The sequence below is a fragment of the Vidua macroura genome, chromosome 10, assembly GCF_024509145.1.
Source record: "Vidua macroura isolate BioBank_ID:100142 chromosome 10, ASM2450914v1, whole genome shotgun sequence".
Lineage (NCBI taxonomy): Eukaryota > Metazoa > Chordata > Aves > Passeriformes > Viduidae > Vidua > Vidua macroura.
The window spans coordinates 18,900,230-18,922,662 of record NC_071580.1 but is presented as its reverse complement, the minus strand read 5'-3'; the positions used below and the strand labels follow the sequence as shown (position 1 = coordinate 18,922,662).

Below are 22,433 nucleotides of genomic sequence, written 5' to 3'. Positions count from 1 at the left end.
AGTTTCCCACTTGGAATAGAAGTATCTGCCCTGTAATTTTGAATCCTTGAGATTTTGTGGAAGTGATTGGATATGGAAGTTTTGGGTGACCTGACATATAAAAACAGGATGGAACAGATCTCATGCAGGGCTATAGGCAGAAGAAAAATCTTTTGGGATGAGGGTCAAAATACAGCTTGAACACAAGGATAGGATAGAGTAGAAATGTGATGGGTAAAAATCAATGTCATCCCTTCCATCCCTCTTGCAACACTTACCAGGTTGTTGCACTGCCGTTTTTCACATCTATAATTAAGCTAATTTAGTAAAATGGTGTTTTACTACCTGGAAGGCTCTCTGTAGTGGCCAAATCACCAGATGTAAAATGGTGCATTTTAGGGTGAGCTGACAGCTGTGGGGGAATGGCTGGGGCCCTGGGTTCAAATTCTGGCAGTTTTCCAGAGGGTGAGGGATGAAGGATCAGGTGAAGATGGGACACAAGACAGGATGGAGAGTGGGCTGAAGAGATCAAGGCTCCCCAGATCCATTCAGTTTGGATACTGTGAGCAAATCAACCTTTGTGAGCCCCTGAGGACCAGGGGTATGTAACTTCCACCAGGAGAATAGGTATGTGTGAGCTAGGGTATAAACTGACCCAGTAAAGGTCATTTGGAATTAAAAGAAGTACAGATTTGGGAACTCAGATCACATTCTGAAATCCAAATCTAACCTGAGTGGAAGAGCTGACAAACAGTGAAAAATACTGTCCTTAATACTAATATCATCTAGAACATTACATGGGATAAATTTGACTCAGTGTGGGAAAATAAGCATTTTTCTGTGTTTATGAGCTTTCTTCACTGATCTGTTTATTCAGCTTGTCTTCCCTGGTTGATCACAACTAGCTTTGAGTGCATCCCTGCAATGTTTACTTTCAAGGTTGGTGCCAGAAGAAGGTATTTGCCTCAGGACACAACCCCTGACACTGGGGCAGAGGGAGGCAGATTCCTGCTCAGAGGAAACATTCACAGGGGAGTGTTATAGCAGGAGATTGACTTGTTCAAACAATTAAAACTGTAAAAAGTAAAACCTGAACTTAAAAACAAACCCCAGAAATCATCTAATGATTCAGGCACATTAACTGCTTTGCCTTCGTGTGCTTTTTGGAACTGTGATGTTATCAGATCCGCCACTGCCTTTGATCTGGGGGTGATTAGGATCTATGCTTATAGTTATGAGCATATGGTATATGGTTTTAAAATTGTAAGTTTAAAATAATTACATTCTGGTGCTGTTTTTAAAGAATTATTTAATTATCTCTATGTTCTAGAATGGTTTTGCTGCCAGTTAATATTCAGTTCTGGCCTAGAGCCATCAAAATCATAAGGTTTCCTTCAAGTTTCATAATACTGTTAAAATAGAGTTGCTCAGTTTCCTTTAAGGAAGTAAAAGAACTTCCTTTGGTTTTGTTTTTACTTTCTCTGCAGTTCAGAGGCTTGTATGGCTTCTTATTGCATAGGAAAAGGAGTAGGAATATGGGGACATTCCTGAGGTGGATAATAGAGAGTTGGGCTTGTGACAGATTTTCCTGGGTATTAAAATTTGGTTCAAGCAGAGCCTCCAAAGTGATGTGCTGGACTGATGGGTTGGTATTGACTTCAAGTTTTTTAAGATTTCTACACAGTAGTGTAGAACATTGATCTTACTTCCAACTCAAAAGAGGTAATCAAAGCCAGATGAAAACACTTACTGAAAAGTTTGTCTGAACTGAAGAATCTCTTAGGCTAAGGGTTTACGTGGACCAAAAGAAACCAAAGTTAAGGACAGCTACTCATGGAAATATTTCATGATCTCATACATTTGCTGTTCAAATGAGAAAACCATGTGAGACCTATAAAGTCATAGCTGGAAAACCAAAGGCCAAAGCATGGGGACTTTCAACAGTTCATAAAAGGAATATGAAAATAAGAGGTTTTAAGCTAGCAAAGGAACTGCAGTGGTCTCTTCAATACTTAAGATTTGGGTATGCCATGAAGTCTGACTTTTTAAACAGGGGAATGGCTTGTGATCCATCGTTACTTGAACTCTGTTGGAAGCTTTGTAATTTGACAGATTTTATTATAGATTGGATTTTATTGGTAGATTGTAACACAGCAGTGAAGCTTCTCTGTGGTTTGAGGGAAGCAGTCCATGCTGTGTCTTGTTCTGTCTAAAATGCAGCTTCAGATTCAAACCCACATCCATCTTCAGGGTTTGTGCTGCACTCGGAGCCCTTAGAGCAGTGCTGGCTGTGCCAAACAGATATCTCTGCTGAAGGAGTTCACAGGTTCCTGTGGGTGCTGTGTGGAGCTTTCCTGTGTGTTTTCCATGCTGTGGAACAGAGCTCAGGCATGGAGGTTCTTACCTAGAGTTCCCCAGAGTGAAGTGATACGCAGCATCAGCGACTAAAAGTTTGAATCAAAAGGGAGAGGATGTATGAGCTGACAAGCATGAATTTTGCTGCTGACCACTGGTTTGTCCTCTGGTCTAAATAGATGTCTAAATCTGTGAGAAAGGAGAACAGAAAGGGGTCTGCAGACAGCTTGGAATAAACATTCCATAATTGTTTCTATGTGCAGCCCTGCTTTTTCCCTTTGTTTACTGTCAGGGCTGATTTAGACTTTTGTCAAGTTCCTCCAGGCAGGGCATGTCACCCCTGTGTCCTGGCTGATGGGAGCACTGGATATTCTGTGTAAATAGGCCAGTGAAGCTGGTAGGAGCAAAAATGCCTTTGCTGTCAGGGTGCTGCCAGAGCCTGGGCACGAAGGCAGCAAGCTCTGTCCAAGCTGAGCCTCTAAAGGGAAAGTGTTCTGTGAGAAAAGGAGACTGAATTTATAGTGGTTTATTTATTTATTTTTAATGGAAGGTTGTGCAGGATGTGGAAATAGTATTTGAATTGCAACTGTTGAGAACTTCTCTCACATATACTGATAATTCTAGGAATAGCAGAGAGTATGGAGTAGGAAAAGAGTGTTTTAGGGCAATGACTTCATCCCCAAAGAATCAGATTTATAGTACCATATATTTTGAAACGATGGTTTTCATCTCTAAATAAGTTCATGTATTTACTTATATTTTTCTTATTAATAGTTCTAGGAACCATTGATTATGTAGAAACTGCAGTAATGATCCCATTTAGTGACTTTATGTCAGAAATTATTGTCCTTGGTCTTAAAAACCCCTGTGTTGCTATTCAAGTGTTTATGAGGGTATTTACAACTCATAATTATGGTATATCTTCCTAAAGTACTTGCTGGAGTTTTCAGAAGCATTTGGGTTTAGAAGTGTTTCTTTGCAAAATGATTAGTGGTCAGAGTACAGGGAGGTAAGATGCCACAACTAAATGGTTTGCTGTGCAAGGGTGAAAAAAACCGATTAAAATCCAACACTTAATGATCTTTGCATGTTTTTTTAACAGTTCCCTTGCCTTTTTTTTTTTTTTTTTTCTTTCTACTGAGTTATGTTTGTTCAAGATAACATGGGCATAATTTCATCAGAAAATTGATGTCAGTATAAGAAAATTCCAGAAACTGAGAGATTTCTGGCTGCAGAACAAGTCAACTTCCAATGCTGTGAAACTCATAAAGAATAGTTGTAGTGTTCTAATGTTACACTGCATTAATGATAATATTAACGCACAAAACGTTAACATAGGTGTCTCTGTGTGACTGTGTTTATTGGCCAGTTTCAGGAGATTCACAGACTGGTAGGTTCTAAGTTCAATAAAATAAATACATTCTAAAGGACTTAGACTGGCAAAAACAAATGCAAACCCAAACTGCAAACACTTGTTCTGCTCACATCTCTTAGCATTGAGAGAAGGCAGCTCCTAATGGTGACTGAGTAGGACAGAACTGGAAAGAAGGAAACAGCCTTCTGGAGGATGTAAGCTGAAGGTGGCTTTTCCAGCATTTCCAGTGTAAAACTTTACTAGAGTCCTGCTCAAACTTGAAAGCTGCTTGGGAAAAAAAGGTGTTTAAAATGTTCACCAGTTCATCTGCTTGTGCACCTTGGGGTTTAAAAGCTCAGATTTTGGAGTCAAGAGAACCTTGTATTTTGAGAGCAGTGGTTTATCTTTGAGGTGTGTCGAAGTTCAGCCTGGCTGGTGGTCCCTTCATCACTTCTACGTGCTCAGCACTCAGCAGGCTTACTAAATTCAGGGTAAATCTGCTGCACAGGAAAGGTGAGTGCTGTACAGAGGGGCAGAATTGTTCAAGTGAGATCTGTTTGGTCCCTTGGCTTGTGTGAAGTGGGAGCTCATGCTGCTCACTTGAAAGCCTGGGCAGTACTGCTGGGCCACTGCAATAACTTTGCACTTTGCAGGACCAGCTGTGCCAGTATGGGGATTTTAGAACTGCCTAGGTAAGAAAGAAACTTGCTAACAGAAGACAATAAAAACTTGGATGTGGACATTTCAATGTGCTAAAATGAATATTAAACTTCAGCATTTTAGCTGTTTTTCTTTTAAAATCAGATACTTGTTGGCAAAATATTAAGTAATTAAAAATTATCTTATAAGTAACTATTAGTTTTTGCATATTAACATGTAGCCATGATCTATTGGACAGGCACTACTTCTTGCTGTTTCCATGCTTTACTTGTGGAGTGGTATAAATTGCCTTTTTTATCAGGGCTTACTTTATCTTCACTTGGGGTTTTTTTGTATGTGTGGTTTTTTGTTTGTTTTTGTTTCATGAGGCTGCTGACCTGTTTGTGCTTTCAGTTCAGTTTTGCCTGTCCTTTGGTTACTGACTTCCAGTTTAACTCATGGACTGGGTTAGCTAACACGAATAACAGTGCTGAGCAGGTTTTATTGAATATTTTCAATGATGAGCCAGTTTTACTCTTTTTAGAAATGCATTTATTTGCACCAAGTGTTGTGACCTATTTTTCTTAAATGCTATTTAAAAAAAAGTATGTTTCTTGTTTTTTTTCCAATGGGAAAATGGAGAATTGTGCTGAACAGTATCATAGATGCTGTGTTACTTTGTGATGCTGTGCAAAATGCACCCTCAGTGTTGCAGGGATCATATGTCCAATTTAAATTGCTGCTGCTACAGTGACTGCAGGGGTTTTGTGAGGGTTTCCTCACCGTGACAATTACAAGCATCAGTAACCAAGCAGGTCATGCTGACCAGGGAATTGGTTCTGCTGCCTGTTCCCATTTCCACTCTGTTCTGGTTCTTGCCACGGATCATTATAGCACTGGTCTGTTTGGTCATGACCAGAAGATCCCAGCCACTATTTTGCATTCCTGCAGGAAAAAAATGCAAATCACTTGGAGTGCCAAAGAAAAGGTCTGACTTGTGCCATTTGCTGACACAACTATTTTTTGTAGTTGCTAATTCAAGAGTATGAGCTCACTGTCTGAAGTTGTCTGGGGGCTGGACTTGTGAGTAGATGAAAAATGTGCCTGGTAGGCTGCTGCTGCCCAGTGGCTGGGGAGTGATTGGTGGAGCATCATGAGTTAAAGTGAAAGTCAAGGCAGAACTTTTTATTTAACTGTATCAGGAGCTGTCACCTTCAGTTCAGATGCCATCAAAACAGGCTTTGTCAAAAAATAAGCCTACAGATGAAAAGCAAAAGAGATGAAAAGCAAAAGATATATAAAAAAGGAATGATAGTTAAAATCTCTTATGCAGTGTAGAGATACCAGACTAATGGGTTGGGTCTCTGTTATTCTGTGACCTTTTCTAAAACTATCTATGAATGTTACTCAAAATCTACCTTATGTTGTCTGTGGGCTTTTTGTTCTCCCTCCTACACTCTGTAAGCTTGCTCCAAAATACACTTTTCTCTGTCTTTGGCACATAGTTATGTACAGACTGAGCACCACCTTCCTTTTGGGGCAAAGTCTCTATTTGTCTTTGCTGTTTTTTTCATTGTGACCACTTTTGCTCTCTTATGTTTCAGTAGACAATGTCATTTTGATGCAGCACACCAGATAAATACAGTTATTTTATTGAAGCAGACTTTGAGGAGTACTATTGATTATTTATGGAGACATGCTGTTTTAATCAAGTAAATTCATTTAAGCTGTCATGGTGAGTCAGTATAATTCTGTGCTTATGCTTCATGCTGGAGAGTAGGTTTGTATTATAGATGATGCTGGTGATTTAGAGGTTGTAACAGCATCAGTCAATTGGCACAGGAGTTTGGCAGTGCTGGTTTACTGTCTCATATAATCTCACAAGTGCTTTGAAAGCATTGATGTAAAGTTATTTTCAGGGCCTGACTTAAACAAAAGAAGTGTAGCCAGTGAAGAAATGCCTTGTCTCTGGTTTGCTGAGTCGCTGTGCTGTGTGGGGGCGGTCTGTGTGAGCAGAATGTGGCTTAGAGCTGCCAGCTGCTCTGCTCCAGCTGCGTGCCTCGCCTGGGCTCCAGGCTGGCTGCCTCCCTCCCAGCATTTCTAGGTAGTTACTAATTTTCACTGACTCCCTGGCCTGGCCTTCAGTCATAAGGCTGTTTTTACCTTTGTGTGAGCATGCAGTAACACCTGACACCAGAACTTGTGTGAGATTAGGTAGATACCGAGGGTGCTCTAAATGCTGGGGGTCATTCTGGCATGTTTCGATGAGCTGAGATTTTGGATTGTGTTACATTTTTGGATAGGTACACTGCAGAAGGTGTCTGAGAAGTACCTTTTACCTACCTGCATTTCAATGTAGGATGCTTTATTAATGACTATCCTTATGATTTTTCTAAACCGTTTAAGTGTGTTACATTTAAAATTAGTGTCACTGAAATGTTTAGAGTTGTAAAGGCCATCTTTATCAAGTACTGCATTCACAGAAACAGAATTGTGGCATTGTTCAGGGTGGAAAAGGTCAAGTCCAACAGTTTCCCCAGCACTGTCAAAGCCATGACCAAGCCCTGTCCCTGAGCACCACATCCACAGGTTTGTTAAATCCCTCCAGGGATGGTGCCTCCACCGCTGCCCTGGGCAGCCTGTGAAGAAATTTTTCCTGATATCCCATCTAAACGCAGAGATGGGCACCAATCACTGCATTTTGGGCACATGTCAGAAGCTGCTGCTCGCTGTGGTGCTCACTGCCCTCTAAAAGCAGTGAGGGCTTCCTTGGCTCCAAACCACGTTCCTGCAGCCAGCGAGGTGCTGCTGTCACCTGCTGGTGGGATTGCCCTTTGCTGTTCAGGGAGTCATCCCTTCCTGGTGTGGAGATGTCGAGGCTGGGCCAGGAGCTGCACTCTGGGTAAACAGATCGAGATCAGCAGTGCCCGAATGTCAGGTTAGCAGGGGATGCTCTGCAGTGCTCCTGCTCTGTGACAGTTTGTGCTGGACACCCCAGATGTGTTCTGCTCTGTGGTTTGTTGTTTTGTTTCATCTGCATGTGAGAATAGTTCCAGAGGAAGATAAGATTGGTTTGCCTTTATTTCTCCCCCCTCCAGGCTTTGTTTTATCTTTTTTAGCTTACCGGTGCTCACTTCAGTGAGTGCTCACAATGCTTACTGTTCTGCCAAGCGAGCCCTGCCCTGGGAGCTCCTCGTGTGCCAGCCTGGAGGAGCAGAGGCTCCAGGACTCAGTCTCATGTACCTTCACCTGCTTCCCTGCAGCTTCTTGCCAAGGAGGAGCTGATGGCAAATTGTGTTGACAGGCTTTTAATTAACAGCTTCTCAGCAGGAGCTGTTCCTATGCCTCATAAGTCACAACAGAGCAACGTTTAATTTGCTAGCAAGCCAAAGTGTATTCAAAAGAAAAATCTTTCCACTTTGTAATTTCTTGAATGATGCCTTTCACACTCAATGTTTTAAAGCTTCTGATTTGCAATTAAGGCTTAAAGCTCATTAAGCTTACTCACGAAAACATTTTGCTTATATGAAGTGTGTAAGATCTCCTATTTTTCAGTCTTTAATTTTTTTCTTTTTTGTGGCAGCTTTATTTTGTGCAACAACAGTATTAATCTGTGTAGACTGTGCACAAGACCTCTTGTTCCTGAGAGCTTTTTAAAATATTTTACCTTCTCCTTCCTGCCAAGTCTATTTTTTGCTTTTTCCTGTGGTTCCTTCTGTTGTCCCATCTGTTTGGTTGCACTGCTTTATTCTCTCCTGGTGTTTGACATATACTAATCCTTTTACCTTCTATCCTTCACAGCTTTACTGAATTGCAGTGTGTAGTTCAGTTTTGCTTCTGCCTGCCCTTCACTAGGATGTTCCAGGATGAGCTACGATTTTTTGAAATTCAGAACTGTTAAAAATTGTTCCTTCCAACTTTCCCCCTCCCTCTCTTTTTACTTTATTTTTATTACTGCTTGCACATGCCATTTATGGTGCTGTGAGCCTTTGGGAAAAATACTGTAATGACTCTGGTTTCTTGCTTCTCAGAATCTCCAGATCTTTCCATTCTTCCACAGTTTCCAAAAGCTGTAAAGGTAGTTGTCCAAGTAAAATGAGATGGAAAGACCTCAGTCCTGCAAAATGTATGTGTATAATGCATTTCACTTACTGCAATCACACAACTCTTTTCAAGACCAGCCCCAGTGGATAAAATAAGTTCAATGATTCCTGAGACCTTTTCAAATACTAGTAATGAAATTAATTGGGGGGGGGGGAGGGAGCAGTGTAGAAAATATCAGAATTTTGAGGTTGTGGTTTTATCAGCACTCAGAGATTAAAATCTTGCGAAGGTGGTTAGTTTTTGGAGTCCAGAAGAGTTTTGGTAAGCAAATATGTGTTAGTTACATGTGTAAATAAGAATTGTCATTCTCAAAAGCAGGAAAAATAAAGAGAGGCCTCTTTCTGTGAGGAAATAAGTTTGGGGGCAAAAAGAGATGGTGGAGGGGAAGAAAGTTACTTTCTGTCAACAGGTTTGAATGTTCTGTCATAAATAGAACTCAGTTCAAAGGATCTGGGAATCTCAGAAGATTTCTTTCAAGACTAACCAATTTCCTGCAACACACTGTCAGTGCTAGGAGGAGGCATCTCTTGCACATAAGAGCAGCTGGTTGTTTAAAAAAGAAAAAAAGGCATGTAAGGGGGGAGAGCAACCCCCTCTCATCGCTTATATAGAGCAGTTTTCCACAGGAGAGTGTACATCTGTGAAAACAAGGCACTTGGACAAATTCTGTACTCTTCAGAATTTAATTTTGCAAGGAAAAGTGTATTTGGATGTTTTCAGGAGAGGGCTTGGGTTTTTTGTATTTTTATTTTTGCAATGAGTAACAACAGCCGAGGCTTTATTACTTTTTAGTTAACTGTATAGTGGTATTGACAGCTTTTCTTACTCTTTATTATCTTAAGAATTGTGAATGTGAGTATTAACCCCATGTTAGCAGGAGCAAGCTTAATTTTATGGAAAATAGAAATCTTTTTCATTTACCTGAAAGTTTTGTTGTGGAAATACAGTTAATCCTATTGTTAGGGTGAAGGCAACTTCTCCATTTTGTTGTTGCCAATTTGAATTGCCTTGTGTTTTTGCCTTTATAGAATAACTGATGCTTCCACATCTGAAATATATATTTGCCACTATTTTGTTGTTTGCAGGAACCACAGATATCTGAAGATGAAACCATGAAGAGCAAGCAGAGTGAATAATAATGCTTTTCCGCAACCGTTTTCTGTTCTTGCTGGCCTTGGCAGCCTTATTAGCCTTTTTGAGCCTCAGTCTACAATTCTGTAAGTGTCCTCATGCTTTGTTTTCCACATATGGTGGTCTACAGGTGTGTTTAAAAATGGCCACAATTGCAGGTTGTTTAAGCATTCTTTCTTTATTGAAATACTTGGCGTTTATTTTGGGGGATTTTGTTTGTTTGTAAGGATTTTTGTTTGTTTGTTTTCCAAAAAGGTAAGAAACAGTTTTGTGTAGAAATCTATACAATCTAGAGAGTTCAAATCAGGCTATTTTATTAAAAAAAAAAAAACCCCTGCATTTTGTAGTGCAGTTAAGTAATTGAGTGTGATTAAATCCTTCCATGAAAGTAGACAAAGGACATTGGAGTGACAGCTGCTGCAATTCCTATTTTATATTGCATCAGACCAGATGGCATTTAGGTAACTGCTGTGAGAAGTTTGAGTGCTGGAACTTCTCCTGATTTGTACCCTCCCATCAGGAAAGTTCACGCAGTTGGATTGGTTCATCAGAAGTGGTTGGTTTGTTCAAGAGCAGATAAATTGTGTTGTGCTTCAGGTGGGTCAGTGCAGAGGGCCCTGGCATCCTGGTGGCCGAGCAGGAGGTGGAGCTGGAGGCAGGGCAGTGCAGGTGACACATGAGCACTGTGCCCTGTGCCTGATTATCACCTGCTGCAGCAGAGAGAACATTTCCTAGCTAAAGCCACATTTTGTGATAACGTGGTCTGTGCCAATGCACAGCAATGTAGTGAGGTGCTGTTAGAAGGCAAGTAAAAGCACAGTCCATAGGATAGCTTAAGATTCTTTGTTGTTATTGTCCTCTTTCATTGTGTTTTGCTGAGCACAGTCCTTCTGGGCTGTGCTTTTTTCTGCGTAGTGTAAAAACCCTCAAAACCCAAAAGATTGCATTAGAACTAGAATGTGTCTTTTGCACATGACAGACAACTTAAAAAAAGGGAGGGAGAGAAAATGAAAGAAACTTTGTGGTTTTCTACTGTTATTTTAGTGTGCTTAAACTCATCTTTGTGTAGTAAAGGGATCTGTGGCTCTGAATTGCTTTTTCAGCCTCCTCTGGGCACAAGCCAGGGGTGTGATTGCAGCTTGTTTTGCCCTTTAGGCTCGTTATTGCTCTACCCTTGATGTTGGTTATGAATTGTGCATGGGGTGAAGGTCCTAGAGGAGCTGCAGCTGAAACATGAAACTGAATTGTTAACTAAATGAGTTTTACTTAGAGAGGAGGAGGTAGGCATTTAGGAGAGTGAATCACATTTCATCTAAAGATAAAATGATTTTCTGCTTAATTAGAACATAACATTTCTGCTAGAGATAAGGATGTTCGAGAAGTGCTTTAAAAAGCACGGAAGCTGCAGCAGGCAGCCAAGGTGAAGCTCAGTGCCAATAGCAGCACTGATACAGAGACCTTTACATCATGAGAACTGCAGTACAGTCCACTGGGAGCCAAGACATTCAGGTAGCCTGATACTTTAACTTCTACTAGCTTCAGGATGTAGACCAGTTAGTCCAAACTTGGAGCAAAGTCCATCTCCACAGCAAAACCAAAACCCTCTTGGATCACCTTGTGCTTCTAGGTGAGCTGGTTCAGCTGGGCAGCCTGCAGCTCAGCAGCTTCAGGTGAGTTACCAGTGCTATCACTCGTTGCTTTCCTTGTTACAGCCTCATCAGTGCCTGTTTCTGTCAGGAGACACTGCTTTTTCACATCATCAGAATGTTGAACTTTGGGATAGGTGGGTCCGGCTTGTCGCAGCATTCTTCAACACCAAAATTAGCATGAACCCCTCCTTCTCCATCCAGCACTTAAAACTTCTTTGCAAAAAGGGTAAAATTTGAGCTATGTTACCCCCACTTAGGCAGAGCATCCTGCTACAGGCCCCTCATGAAAAGACAGACTCTGAGGTCTGGAGCAGTTCCTCAGTGGAGCTGGTGCAGGGTCTGGAGCACAAGTTTGATGAGGAGTGGCTGAGGGAGCTGGGAGTGTTTAACCTGGAGAAAAGGGGGCTCAAGGGGATTTTATCACTCTCTACCACTACCCAAAAGGAGGTTGTGCAAGGTGGAGATCAGTCTCTTCTCCCAGGTAACAAGTGATAGGACAAGAGGAAATAGTCTCCAATTGTGCCAGGGGAGGTTTATATTGGGTATTCTTCACCAGAAGGGTGGTTTGGCATTGAGCAGGCTGCTCAGGGCAGTGGTGCAGCCACCATCCCTGGTGGCATTTCAAAGACACGTAGATGTGGCACTTGGGGTCATGGTTTAGTGGTGAACACGGTGTGCTGGGTTAATGGTTGGTGTTGATCTTAGAGGTCTTTTCCAACCTAAATGATTGATAATATGGTTTATGCTCATGGTGTGAAAATGAATGTTTATACATTTAAACCCATGAAAATGCCCAAGCCACTGATTTATTTTGTTTTGTTAGAAGGGAGGTACCTTGTGAAACATTTGGAGTGGAAATGAATGTTTTATGCTGTTGTGAGATTGTGAATCTCTGTTAGCAAGCAGTGCACAGCTTTGTGGAGGAGGGCTGGTAATTTTAAAATATGCTTCTGCTTTTCTAAGCATGAAATGTTGAAAATGTCTCTTCCTTTCTGTGATAAATTTGTTTATAAAAGCAAAACAGTAACACTAAATGTATACTTATACAAGTGGTACATATCTTCTATTTTCAAACTAATGCTTTAGAGCAGAGCATAACTCCTGTAAGTGCTTGATATTTTATCCTTCTTATCCACACGTGGAACTGTGGCATTTGAAGCCAGACTTGTGAATTGTAGCTGACTCTGAAGCAAAGGGGGTAATAAAGGCCAAGCTCAGCTATTTTTCTGTAGGTTCTGACTCAATATTACAAACAGCCCACACTGGGATGGCTGACAAGGTCACAGTCTGGCTCATGCTTCAGCTGTGAGGGTTCAGGAATTGCTTGCAGCAGTTTGCCACCCAGTCAAACAGAAAAGGATGCTGGTTTAGTTGAATGTGCTGTGCTGGGAAGGAGCTGGAACTGCTTTATGAGCAGTGATTTCCTCAGCCATGATGAGGTGGAGGTGATGGGTGGTTGTGTGAGCAGTCCTAGTAAGTCTGTCCTTGCTTGTAAGACAGACTCCTGAGGCAATTGTTTCAGAGCTCATAGTTGTCACATCTCGAGTTCAGACACAGGGAGAAAAATGCTGGGGAAAACAACCAGGATAGGACCTCAGAATCTTCAGTGTTGGTAGGGTGGGGATGAACCCAGGATTGACAGAAAACTCTGTCCCCTGTTGTGATGTTTGGTTCTTCTTGGTCCCTTTCTCTTCTCTTGTGCTTTCTGAGTTCTGTAGGCTGCTCTCCTGTGCTGTGTTCGCCGCAAGGCTGGTGCTTTATGTGGACAGTAACAGCTCAACTCCCAGGGTAAATCACGGAGAAAGTTCCCACCAAAGTCTCTCTCAACAGCTCTGAGAGCCAGAAGTGTTCTCTCCCACCAGCAGTTTCAGTGGATGGAGATGGAGCAGCTGGCCAGGATCCAGGTCAGAAGCTGCCCTCAGCTCTGTCCCAGGGGTAGGGCAGGCAGCTCTTGGAGCAGTTGGTTTATGTTTGTCCATGTGTGTGCTGGCTTGGCTGGCTGCATCCAGTGCCAGCTGCATCTTCTTCATCTCCTTATCCTGAGTATGAGACATGTAAGCAGATTGCTGCACAGCTGGAGACTCTTCTTAAACTGTAACAGTCATTCTTCAAGGTGACATGATGCTTGGATCCTGTGAAACACACTCCTTCCTGCCAGGGTCCTCTGTCCTGTACATTTTGGGCAATGGGGCACTTGACTGGTTCTGCTCTCTACATCCTTGAACAGGAGCAAAAGGCCCAGGGTCTGTGTTGGGCTTTGTCTGCCCATGGGGCTCGCTGCTTTCCTGGGAATTTCACAAGGAGCAATAGGGTAGGGGAACTTGCTTCAGGAACTCCTACTGTTTTCAAGCTCTGTGTATTTATTGAGATAAATAATGCCACAGTTTTGGTTTTTTTTTTTGGTTTTGTTTTTTTTTTTAACATTCCTGGTGGATGATGGGTGAAATGCATTTGAGACACATTTGAAAATTTACTAGGGTATTTTAATACCTGTTCATAGTTTTGTCAGGTTTGGTTACCATTTCTAGTAGGCACATAGAAGACTTTTAACAGGGAGTTTATACTTGCTGAAAACATGCAAGCCTTAATAGTTCTAGGCATCTTTAATGTAATTGTGTAGCCTGGACTTTGAAGCAAAAGGCTGGGGCCAGATGTGCCCTCAAGTTCAGTTTTGCTATTAATGCATTGTACAGAGTTAAACCTAGAGCAGTCAGCAATAGAGGGAACCTCTCTTGAATGGCAAATGCCACTGGATTTTGTACATGTTTGAATTTTTAAATAGTGTAGGAAAATGACAATGTTAACTTTTAACACAAAGAAAATGTTCCACTGCTGGCTAGAAGAATACTCTGATGTCTCTAATGGATAATTATATCAATGGAACATTTTTGTTTGGGAAGCCCATTGGACTGGGAAACTGGTTGACTTCCAAACCAAATATGACTAGCAGATTAAAGTTTTATAAGGAATTGTCATTGTTTCTCTCTTGTTTTACATTTGGGGCCAGATCTACAGAAACGAGTGGAGAAGTATTTTTCTTATAGTGTTTATTAGTCCACATGTGTTTTTATTTTTCTCCTCTTTGTTTATGTAAATGGTCATGGTTGTAAAACAATTTAAAACTTCAGCATTAGAGACAAAAGGAGAGCTGGTTTTGATAGACTTGTCAATTGTAATTATGTTGTTTTTATCTAAAGTTTTCAGTGTTTCGCTTTGTCAGAAAAACTGCAGAATGGAAAAATGACCTGTGCTAGACTGTGTATTTTTGTCTCTGTAAATATTACCTGTAATGCTGTTGACTAAAAATGGGCAGGTTCATTCTGTACAAACATAGAGAATATATGTAGGGATGCTTCATTCTTTTTTTGCCAGAAGAAGGGGTTGCAGTGGCTGAGGTCTTCCTGCTCTGACTGCCTAGAGCAGTGCAAAGGGAAGGTAAATGCAGTGGCTGGGGGCAATTCTTGCAGCTCAGGGACAGAGGATGGCAGTGCATGTGCATCCAAAGGATGTGTCACAATCCAGCTGTGGTCCTGCAGCCTCAAACTAAGGAGATAAGACAGAATTTTGGACCCTGTCAATGTTAATTGCATTGGTTAGCTCAGGAACAGGAGTTTACAAGTAGGCCTAAAGAGCAGCTTTCTTTTTCCTCCAAAGACTGGTACCTGAGAACCCAATTACTGGGCAAGCACAGGCCTTTCATTACATTAGAAACATCTGTGACTGGCAGCAGAAGCCTCAAGGTGGGTCTCCTCAGGATGTTTCAAAAATTTATCCATGAGTTTCCTTGAATAAACCAAATGGAAAGGCAATTTAAAAGCTGTCTGTTAGGATGCCACGTGTACACTCTGTAAAATTTGCTTGACAATGATTTTTTTTTTTACTCTGTAATCAAAGGCATGTAAATTAATTTTTCCATGAAGTAAATACTTTTGGTTTTTAGGGTTTTTTTTCCCCTATCTACTGAAAGCCTAAGGAAAAAAGTAACAGTCAAGAGAAGAGGACTAAAATGGTAGTGGGAAAACATCCCTTTTTACAGGGTTGCTTTTATAACCTTGTGGCTGACATCAATTCCAGACTGTCCTTCTGAGGGCTCTGGCTCTCGGGCAGCTCTTGCCTATGGAGCTTCTCTTCTGGTTTAGAGTTTGTTTTCCTACATACTTGGATACTTTGATCAGTGGCTTAGGCTTTTCTTTTGATAAATAAGAATTTTGGTGACTGCCACTGCTTTTTAGGATGTTGGCCACTGCCCCAGCAGGGTGCTGGTTCCCATGTAAAGTGTGGAGAGCTGTTTTATGGGTTTTTTGGTTTTTTTTTTAAAAATACTCTCTCTGGCTCGATGGGTCATGCTTGGGTGTTGGTATATCAGCATGTCTGGAAGTGACATTTTGCTGTTCCAGTAATAATTTCCCTCTACTTTCTGTCATTTGATTTCGCACTGGAGGTTTTGGTTTTAAAGATGAGTCACAGGAAACAGAAATTGGGATTTTCCACACAGAAAAGCAGAAGAGTTTTATTTTGTTGGCTTGAGCTTTGCCAGCAGCTCTCACTTGATGAGGACAGTGTGGGCATCATGTGCAGCACTGAGGTGTTTGGGGTTTAGCCTGAGATCCTCACCAAGGCTTCCTGCAGCCCCTGCTGGGAGCCAGAGCCCTGGGCCAGTGGCTGCTAAGGTGGGTATTGCATTTTGCTGGTGTATACAAGTAACTATATTTAAAAAGCCACTGCTTTAGAATTCTTGATGTAGAAAACTGGTTTTTGTCATGTGTTACCAGCATATGAAATTAAAAGGAGAACAGATATCTCCCTTCATGAATTTTGCCTTCGAGCTCATAAGCATGGCAGATTTTTCACTCATGAGAAGTCTCTCTGGATTTTGTTTTTTAGAAGTGCTAATTTAATCTGAATTTAAGATTAAAGGGAAAAACGACCCACAAATAATAAATCCCAAGGCTCTGTATATTTTAGCAGCCAATGAAGAGAACTAACTGTAAATACAGAAATTTTTGTTAAGGATCCTTTTCATGTTTGTTACTGGAGTTTTAAATAACTGTTTTGTGATTTTTCAAAAGTGATGCTATAATGCATCAGTCCACAAAATGAACCCCTGAAGGGAAAGGAGAATGATACTATGGGGCAGTCTTACTTTCTCATTAAAAAATAGAGCAATCATTTCAAAGTAGCTTTAAATATAGGTCAGGTTAAATTGCTTGAGACAGGACTTGACCAACAGAAGTTACTTGTCAGGCTGCAGAACTTCATAATTCTTATTTAAATCTGTATTCTGACTTCATCTATGGTGGTTAGTTGGACTGTATTTTAGCAGAATTAATATGAAGTGTTAAAGCACATTTGAAGGCTACTGTACAGTTGATTCTGTAGATCAGGTGATTTATTTATTTAGATATTAGCAAATTCTGTTTTGTCATTAAACCAGTTCTCTGCCTTTCCTTTTTCACAGCTCTTGAAAGGTGAGTCAGGCTGCCTTACAGGTCAATGCAGGCATGTTTTAGAATGGCACGTCTGTCTTTTAAATCCTATAAAATTATTCCTAGGATTTTTCAATATGTTACTTGTATACTGGGCTAAATTGTGTTTTAAAAAACTGGAACATTGTTTTTAAATTTGGATGTTCACCTTATTTTGTTTGTTGAAATAGCAAAAAGAGAATATTGTTTCTAATGTGCAGCTGTTCCATTCTGTATAAATGGTGAGTCAGGGTTAACTCACACAGGTGAAATCTGCACGGTGTAAAGCCTCAGTTCTCACAAGAGCATGGCTCCCTGTGTGGGGTTTGCATTCTGGCTCTTATTAGGGATTTTCAGGATAGCTGATGGCAGTGTGGGGTTTACATTCTGGCTCATTTGGGGTTTTCAGGATAGCTGATGGCAGTGTGGGGTTTGCATTCTTTTGTTCAGGGTTTTCAGGATAGCTGATGGCAGTGTGGGGTTTGCATTCTGGCTCGTTTGGGGTTTTCAGGATAGCTGATGGCAGTGTGGGGTTTGCATTCTTTTGTTCAGGGTTTTCAGGATAGCTGATGGCAGTGTGGGGTTTGCATTCTGGCTCGTTTGGGGTTTTCAGGACAGCTGATGGCAGTGGGGTTTGCATTCTGGCTCGTTTGGGGTTTTCAGGATAGCTGATGGCAGTGGGGTTTGCATTCTGGCTCGTTTGGGGTTTTCAGGATAGCTGATGGCAGTGGGGTTTACATTCTGGCTCGTTTGGGGTTTTCAGGATAGCTGATGGCAGTGTAGGGCCCAGTCCCCAGCCCTGACTGCCAGGGCTCTCTGGGAGGTGGGCTCTGGGCTTTGCTCACCTGTGGGTGAGGCAGCCAAGGCAGAGCTCGCCTGTGTTTGGTTCTGCCCTCCCTGCTGGGTGTTGCTCCTCGGGCTGGCTGGGCACTGGGCAGTGATTCTTATCCCTGCAGTCTGCTCTTTCCATGAGCAATTTCTCTGCTGCTCATCCCCTTGCTCCAGGGTTGCCTACCCTTGTACTTCTGTTTTTCTCATGTTACAGAGATGATGGCATCAGAACAAAACCTGGATGTCTTAAGCTGAGAAGGCAAACACAGCCTTGTCACTCTGCTTTGTTTTAGTAGGAGCCTTTTGTTAGTCTTTTGCTGACCACTCTTATTCTTGCAGAGTTTTCTGAGAATTCACAATCATTCACACTTTATTAGCTTTATCTCTCTTTACTTTTACCAGAGCATTTAGGACAATGTTATCTATTAATTGCAAATGAGCTCATCATACTTTAATAATTTGCTGCCCTTTGTTTGAGATTTGGGTTCTGCGTCTTCATCAGAGAATGTTCTGACCCAAATTTCCCTTCTCTCCTTGTTCAGTGAGCAGAGTTTCAACAGGACAGTGCCAGGAAAACTACCTTAATGTCAATGTTGCCTATTTCTAGGCCATGTGCAGTCTTCTGAAAAGCATGGAGGGCTACTTAAACTTCATGTTTGATGATAGCTTTGTTTCTCTGAGCTGTGCTTTGTGCTTGCCTTAATCCCCACTGTGCTGCTGCAAATTGAGTTGAAAACCATTGGAGTTTGTGGATGTGCTGGTTCCACTGTGTCTATCTGAAAGAGAGATGCTTAATATGCTTCATACAGTTGTTCATGTTTCTCCTTAGTCCTTTTAATTTTTCTCTTGTGAGTTGTCTTTCAGGCAGTTTTGTTCTTTCATCTGTGCTTTTGCAGGGATCTCGTTGAAATGATACAGTGACTGACTTAATCCAAAGTATCTTGTCACTTGACTGTAAAGGTTTTTGAAAAAATTATTGTGTGTTCTTGGGCATGTGGAGTTTCTGTGATTAATAAAGTCTCTCAAACTGTACTGATTTTGAAGATTTTAATGCCTATAGGCAGTTTTTTATTGCCTTTTGTTTTTTCTAATAAGAGTAATCTCTGTTCCCAGAATGAGTTCCCTTCTGGCTTTTCAAAGCTCACTCTTTGAGAGAAAAGCAGTGCTTGTACATACTAAATGGCATTGTGGTTTATTTTAAATGAGGTGGGGTCTAAGTAGTTTGTATTTAAAAGACTGGGGCTTTTGTGGACTTGCTGCAGTGAAATATGAAGTCATGTAAAATGGAAGTGATCTCCCTTTGTTACTTTTATGAGATGGTTGGAATTAAAAGAGCTGGAAACATATGTGGTGTAATTTTGGGTTTACCAACTGTGCACATTAATGCTGATTGAAGACAAGAAATAAGATTCACTGTCTTCCCCTAAGCTGTTTTATGGCAAGAGTCCCAAAGATACCAATAATTCTCTGATTCAGAGAGCACTGTTCTGAATTCCTGAGATTAATGACTGTCAAGGAAGGCTTCCCCAGCACAAAAATCTGTCATTTCTACTGTATTAAATATGTTTTGAGGTTTACTGCTGGCAAATCCACGGCAGCTTTCTGTGCCTTGCCCTGGTGTTGACAAGGACAAACAAGTGAGCTGGCTTGGCTTGGGTAAGCAGTGGCATATGGTGTTGAGATCACTTCCCTGAGCAGGTCAGTTTGTGGACAGAAAGCAGTTGGGATTAGATGTGAAACAGAAAAGTGCTAATTCAATGCAGTAATGAAAATATTGATTTGAATTTGTAAGGCTTTTTATCTTGGAAGGACACTGCTGTAGAGAGGTGCCAGATGTCTGTGGGCTCTGTCTGGCTGCTGCCATTAACATATGAGGCACTTGGTGCCCCGTGCCTTGGGCTGGCAGTGCTTTGATCTCTGCCTGCAGCCAGGTGTGAGGCTCAGGTGCTGCAGGGAGGGCAGGGACCAGTGAGCTGATGTAGTTTGTTGCAGCCCAAAAGCTGCTGCCTTGGTGTTTTGACACCAGGGGAGCAGTAACTTTGAAGATGTGCTGGGCAGAGCTAAGGTGTGGCTTTAAGTCTCTTTGTTTCTTTGTTTTCCCTGTGTATTTTGGGATTCCTATTTTAACAGCTGGATATTCTAGTACACATCCTAATGACAGTTGACTTGAATGTCAAAGACATTGTGAGTAGTTTGGGATGAGTTTGAGGAGTCTGAGTCTCCCCATTCTGAGTTTGGGGAGAACCCTAAGGAAAGGAGGCATCCAGGATGATAACAAAGACAAGTGCATGCTTCCCCTGTGTGCAGGGAGCACTCACAGGGCTTCAGCTATAGAGAGCTCATGTCAGCAACAGAGTGCTGGGTAGCAGAACAGGAGCAACTCTTGAACTTATCTTGAACTCTCCTTTATGGGGCATATTTGTGTATCATGCCCAGCTGCTGTAGATGAAAGGATCACTGAAGCCTGAGGATTTGTAGCCCGTGTTCCTGAGAAAATACTTTTTGCTATGTGTTCTTCTGCTGTGCTGAGTCTTCTTGGCTGCTATGTTGGTGTTCAGTTCATGTGTGAAATCTGCCAAGCATCTTTTTGTCAGTCATGTTGCAATCGCTGCTGCACAGCTCCCCACTCCAGTATTTGTGGGAATCATACAGGACAAAAGGAAAGAAAAAACCAAAACCAAACAAACCTCAATCTAAAAGCAAAGGTCCCCACCCCCTGGAAGAGGATGGCAGAGGCACTCAGTGCAGCGTATATCAGTGTAGAGCAGTTGATCTTTATTTTGGGACAATGCTATGGAAATGGGAAGAGTTGCCAGCTGTTTCTGAACACAGCTGATAAAAGCTGTTATGAAAATCTGTTCCAGGACAATTCAGTTGGATTAGTTCATTTAGCTGGTACTGAGTTCTGCAGACAGAAGCAGGACAGTGCTTTAAAACCTTACTGCAGTGCTCATGAATCTTGTTGGATAAGCAGCAGTGGCTGGATCTACTGTATTTATAAAAATCGTGCTCAGGCCATAATTCCCCCCTGTTTAGTCTTTGTGTATTTAAGCCTTGTTTGGTGGCCCTCAGGACACTGATTTGGTACAGCTGAAGTCTTCTCACAGCATGATGAGACGTGGCAGCTCCCAGCAAGAGGAGGGACTTCTCCAGAGCGTGGTGGGTTATGGTGTTTGCTGCCATTCTCATTTGGGAGTCCCAGCGAGGCTGTGGTGGGCCAGGACCAGCATAACTGTGTCAGTGAAAGCACTGCTGGGCTCCTTTTGCATCTTATCACTGAACAACCTGGAGAAGGAGCAAGATGTGACTTGAGCAATGTGTTTATAGAGCAGCAAATCCATCTGCTTGTCTGGGTGTGTTGTAGGAACCTCCCCCACTCCCCCCAGACCGAGTGCAGAGCCAAGCAATGGGGTAATTAGTGACATGCTGGAAAAGAAGTCTTTAGCATGCATGTGTATTTCTTTTAAAGAAATTAGTATATTAAATTGATGAAAATAGAAATCTATTTGGTGGTGAACATTGTAGAGTTTCAGTGTAGAAGGAAAATAGGATAAAATACAGCAAGTAATTTTTCACGTTGGGAGAGGTGGAAAATGATTGTCATCTCCAGAGCTTGAAAAGGCTCACATTTGCAGTCAGCATTGCTGTGTTATTGCTGTCAGGCTGAAAATCCTGGAATCTGTTTAAGCAGTGCCATATGCCCTTCTGAACTGTCCAGTGAAAAACAATGGGGGGCAGGGGGAAATCCCTAAAATTATAAAGCTCTTTTCAGAGCTGCATCTGGACTTAATAAATGCAAGCACACATTGTATAATTTAATGTATCTGCTTAAATTAGATCTCAAACACAAGAGTACAAGGCCTGCCATGTTGTGTTTGGTGCAAAAAGGATTTTCTTAACATATTTCTTTTCCTCATGTAAGTCAGATTGTGACCTTGTAAAAAAATCTGCTCGCCATGCAGCTACTGCAGCTGGAAATAAGAAACCTGTTCTCAGCAATACTGGTGTTTAAAGCTGGTAAGCATGGTGGTTGTGTGTAGTTGTTCTATTTTACCTTTGAATGTGATCACACAAGTACTGAAATCTGTTTTTTTGCTCTGACTCTGATAGAGAATAAGGCCCTAGGTCAGTACCTGTGAGCTATGGCTCCATGGGCAAGGACTGCTTTTGGTACCTGCCCCAAAATGAGGAAAACCTTTAAAGAAAGTTGGCAGCTTGTGAGCCAGAAAATAGGCCGACAAGCAGGCTTTGCCCCACTCCTGGAAAGGGGTAGGAGGGTTGGCTATTTCTGTCCAACTCTGTGAAAAACAGCTGAGGAGAGCAGCCTATTTATAGCAGCTCTCAGTTGTCCATTTGCATCTCCAGTAGAAAACTTTAGGGATCTAAAAACTAAGAAGGCTGAAAACTCAGGTGGCATTAAGCTGAAGAAAAAGCTTTTGGTTGCATTTCATGTAGGAAAATGACACCAGGATTGATTAGAAAAACTAAGATGCACTTACAGGTTGTAGCTGCAATTATATTTTTGTTCTGGGGTGAAAGCAGGCAGTGTGGTGAGAAAACTCATACTGGGGTGTGTGTGTAGACTTCCATTTTGTTTGTGTGTGGCAGAAGAGCAGTGTTAAGTCTTGCTAAGTTTTTTTCCTTATGTCCTAATGTCTGTGATTTTCTTCAAAACACGCACATTAAAAATCTGAATACTCTAGAGCTCACACTTGTTCCTCCTTCATCAGATCTGACTTCCACTGGGTTAGCTGAGCTACATCTGCAGTCTCCTGGATTCCCTGAGCTCCCATTTTCTGTTTCTGAACCTATGATACACAGGATGCATCAGAAAACTTACATTTCCTACACTTTAAACAGAGAAACAGCATTTTAATTTCAAATTTCCCCTGGGTATTTTTCCAGTTGGAGGAGAGTGGTTCCTCG

General features: G+C 41.7%; 1 protein-coding gene across 2 annotated transcripts in view; it reads left to right on the top strand.

The window, feature by feature from the left end:
* Positions 1–22,433, top strand: part of PXYLP1 (2-phosphoxylose phosphatase 1) — a 48,583-nt gene that overhangs the window by 5,072 nt on the left and 21,078 nt on the right. The window contains exons 1-2 of one of the 2 annotated variants that reach the window (XM_053986808.1): positions 2,690–2,731; positions 9,517–9,648. In XM_053986808.1, the coding sequence (XP_053842783.1) occupies positions 9,570–9,648 (79 nt within the window). In that variant the 5' untranslated portion in view covers positions 2,690–2,731; positions 9,517–9,569. Of the gene's footprint in view, positions 1–2,689; positions 2,732–9,516; positions 9,649–22,433 lie in introns of those variants that run through there. The other variant, XM_053986807.1, reaches the window with a different exon arrangement.